Source organism: Phalaenopsis equestris, unplaced genomic scaffold, assembly GCF_001263595.1.
Source record: "Phalaenopsis equestris unplaced genomic scaffold, ASM126359v1 Scaffold001217, whole genome shotgun sequence".
In the NCBI taxonomy this organism is placed as follows: Eukaryota; Viridiplantae; Streptophyta; class Magnoliopsida; order Asparagales; family Orchidaceae; genus Phalaenopsis; species Phalaenopsis equestris.
Genome location: NW_018165656.1, coordinates 17073 through 20279, shown reverse-complemented (window position 1 = coordinate 20279; position 3207 = coordinate 17073). Strand labels below are relative to the sequence as shown.

The 3207-nt window shown below is 33.8% G+C and overlaps 1 protein-coding gene across 1 annotated transcript in view; it reads right to left on the bottom strand.

The window, feature by feature from the left end:
- LOC110033545 (tRNA(His) guanylyltransferase 1-like) overlaps positions 1-3207 on the bottom strand; it is a 32014-nt gene that overhangs the window by 12007 nt on the left and 16800 nt on the right. Inside the window, exon 4 of the mRNA XM_020737568.1 lies at positions 427-512. Within this exon, the coding sequence (XP_020593227.1) occupies positions 427-512 (86 nt within the window). The remainder of the gene's footprint in view (positions 1-426; positions 513-3207) is intronic.

Sequence of the window (3207 nt, the reverse complement as noted above, 5' to 3'; positions counted from 1 at the left end):
GCCATTCTAAGTTAAAAAATAGCAATTGATATTGCGAAGTAAAGGATCCGATCGCAGTGTTTTTCAAATTCTGAGGATGTAGTACAAATCAACAATGATGATGGGAGTTCAAAGAAATTTTAACATATCAACCAGTTCCAAAAACTCTGTAACTTATCACCTCCCTCACCCTTCTATTGTCACTTCCTTGCTATGCCAAAACCGCCTCCTCACAAAACCTGCTTTCCAAATACCTTCTAAACCCTAAAATGGTATCATATAAATATAAAAGTAAAGTTTAGGTGTTAGATATGTAAAGACATAAGAATTGAGCCACAAATTACAAATATAATCTTTAAGCTTAAAGCCTATTTCATCTGAATAGCATATCCAGCTGCGGCATTGTAATGGCATTACGTGACCTTTATTAAATTACATCGCACAAACCTTGCCCTTCTATCATAAAGCTGACTGGTCTCCTTCCATATAAAACTGCGCAAGAAACAAATAGCAAACTGAAAAAGCTTATACTTCTATAAAAATAACCAAAAAGCATACCATTATTATAATTCAAAAGCCAACTTAGGTGCTTGTCAGATTCATCCCTTCATCAATGACATTGAATTTCAGCATCATTTTAAGAAAATGGTCTCTTAAGGGAGGGAACATTTTAAATGAGAAAAAAGAAAGAGGGCACAAAGGTATCCCAAAAAAGATAAAGTTATGAAATTTAATAATTATGCAAAAGAAATCAGTACACACTTCTTGTTGGTGATCGGTTAGCCAAATAAACAACACATGCAACCGTTTCTGCCCAAAACTCTTTTGACAATCTCTTTCTTTTTAACATGCTCCTTGTCATGTCAAGGATGGTTCTATTCTTCATTTTCTCTATTCCATTTTGTTGGGGGGATCTTGGAGCAGTTAAAAGTCGACGTATTCCGTTGGCTTCACAGAATTTTTGAAATTCTTTTGAAGTAAATTCTCCTTGATCAGATCGCATAACTTTGATCTTGAGACCACTTTCTTTCTCTACATCTGCCTTAAGCTTCTTGAATATTCCAAAAACCTCTGATTTTTGTTTTAAGAAATACACCCATGTTTTTTCGTGAAAAATTATCTATGAAGAGAAGAAAATAGTTGCTCTTATCGAGTGAACTTGGCTTTATTGGACCGCAGACATTAGTATGTATGAGCTCAAGAGGCTTTTGGGCTCTTGAACTTGACTCTCTTGGAAAGCTTTCCTGAAGTGCTTTCGGAGTAAACATTCTTCACATAATTGATTAGGGTGGTTGATGCAAGGTAATCTTCTCATCATCTTTTTCTTTGAAAGCAATTAAAGTTCTCCGAAGTTGAGATGCCCAAATCGAAGATGTCAGAGCCAAGAAGCATCTTTATAATAGGTCGTGAGACATTTGACAATATCGTTTTGAATGTTGAGCAAGAATATTCTATTTTAAGACATTGACATCTTAGTAATCAAGTTTTGAATCTAACAATCGAAGAATCTTTTTCATGATGCCACATCTTCTAACTTCTCACAATTTCTTTTTAGTTGATTGGAAATGGTAATGACTCTAGAAAAGTAATCGAAGACCAACTTGTCTTCTTTTATATGCAAAGCATCAAATTGACTTCTTAAAGTTTGAAGTTGTAACTTTATAACTTTTTATTCTCCCTTATACGAGATCTCGAGCTTCTCTCATGCTAGCTTGGCCGAAGTAGCACTTGAGATCTTCTCAAAACCATCTTCATCTAAAAATTGATAGATGAGAAAGAGAGTCTTCTTGTCTCTTTTTAACAAGTCTCTTAAGCTATCCTTTTGTGTTGTGGATAGAGCGGACTCGTCGCTTGGCTCATCATAGCTTTTCTTCACAACCTCTCAAACGTCATGCGCTCCAAAGAATGTCTTCATTTTGATACTTCAATTGTAGTAGATGCTTTCCTTAAGCATCGGGACTTGGGAGGAAACCATGCCACTGTTTGTTATTGCTCTATAGAGGAACCTTTAGACTATGATACCATTTTGTTGGAATAGAAAAGTTTTTAGGATTTGACAAAGGTCAAAAATTTATGGAAGAAGCTGCACTTCTATTTATCACATTTTCTTAGCTTCATACAAACTCAAAGACTCCACCCCTATTTATACTAGTGGCTCCTTCTTAATTAATGGCTACAATTCTAATCTAATGGTTACAAATGACTCTCTAGAATCCTCTTTATAATTCCATACCTACCACACATTCTAGACAACTCTATGGATTACTTTAGAATAAGCTTCTAGACGAGACTTTTCTAGAACATACTTCTAGAAATTAGGCTCTTATTGGGCTTTATTTAAACAACTAAGGCCCAAAAAGTAAAAATAAATTTTATATTTCAACAAATCTTTCATATCACATTAAAAAAATCATTATTTTAACTTTTAAAAGTGAAATACACCTTTTCATGCATATTAAGGTGGCATATGTGTACAAATTGAAGTTTAGATATCAGATATATAAATATATAGGCTTGAGTGGTATGTACGTAAATCTTTCTTAAAATATACATCCACCGAGAGCTACACTGGATACATGACAGCAACATATGCCGGCATAGATGATCTGTCTTTTTGTCTGTCAATTATCATAGGAGGAAAAGAGAAAAGAAACTCAATCAATAAAATTAATTGAGAACTACGTACTTGTCCATACAAAATTAGCTAATAATAAAAAATAAGTTTATAAATGTGGTATGGTTAAGTGGATGACAAATAATAAGCCAGAGCATATAATAGTATTTAAGGTTTGAGAGATTGTAGCTTGTCACTTTCTGATAATAAAGCATATAACATAATGAAAATTAAAGGGGGAAAAACTAAGGGGTGTTGTTTTGTTGCAAGTATTCTAATATATAAAGTAAAATAGATGCAATGTATTATAAATAATCAAATCTATTTGAATTTTTATAAAATAAATGTAAGAGGAACCATTTCTTTTTTAGTGGGCATAATGATTAGTCTAATACAAAATTAAAATGAAGTGATAAAGATTTCCATCTTATTATATATGTGTGTGTGTGTGTGTGTGCGCGCGCGCGCGCCCTTGGGTGGCAAGTTGGAAGGCAGCTAGCTATATTGTCAGTCGTGAGATCCCTCTAACTCGAGTTCGATCCTTACGGGGACTGATAGCACATATGGGGAGCGGTATTCTCAAATACCACCCTTTATATATATATATATATTGT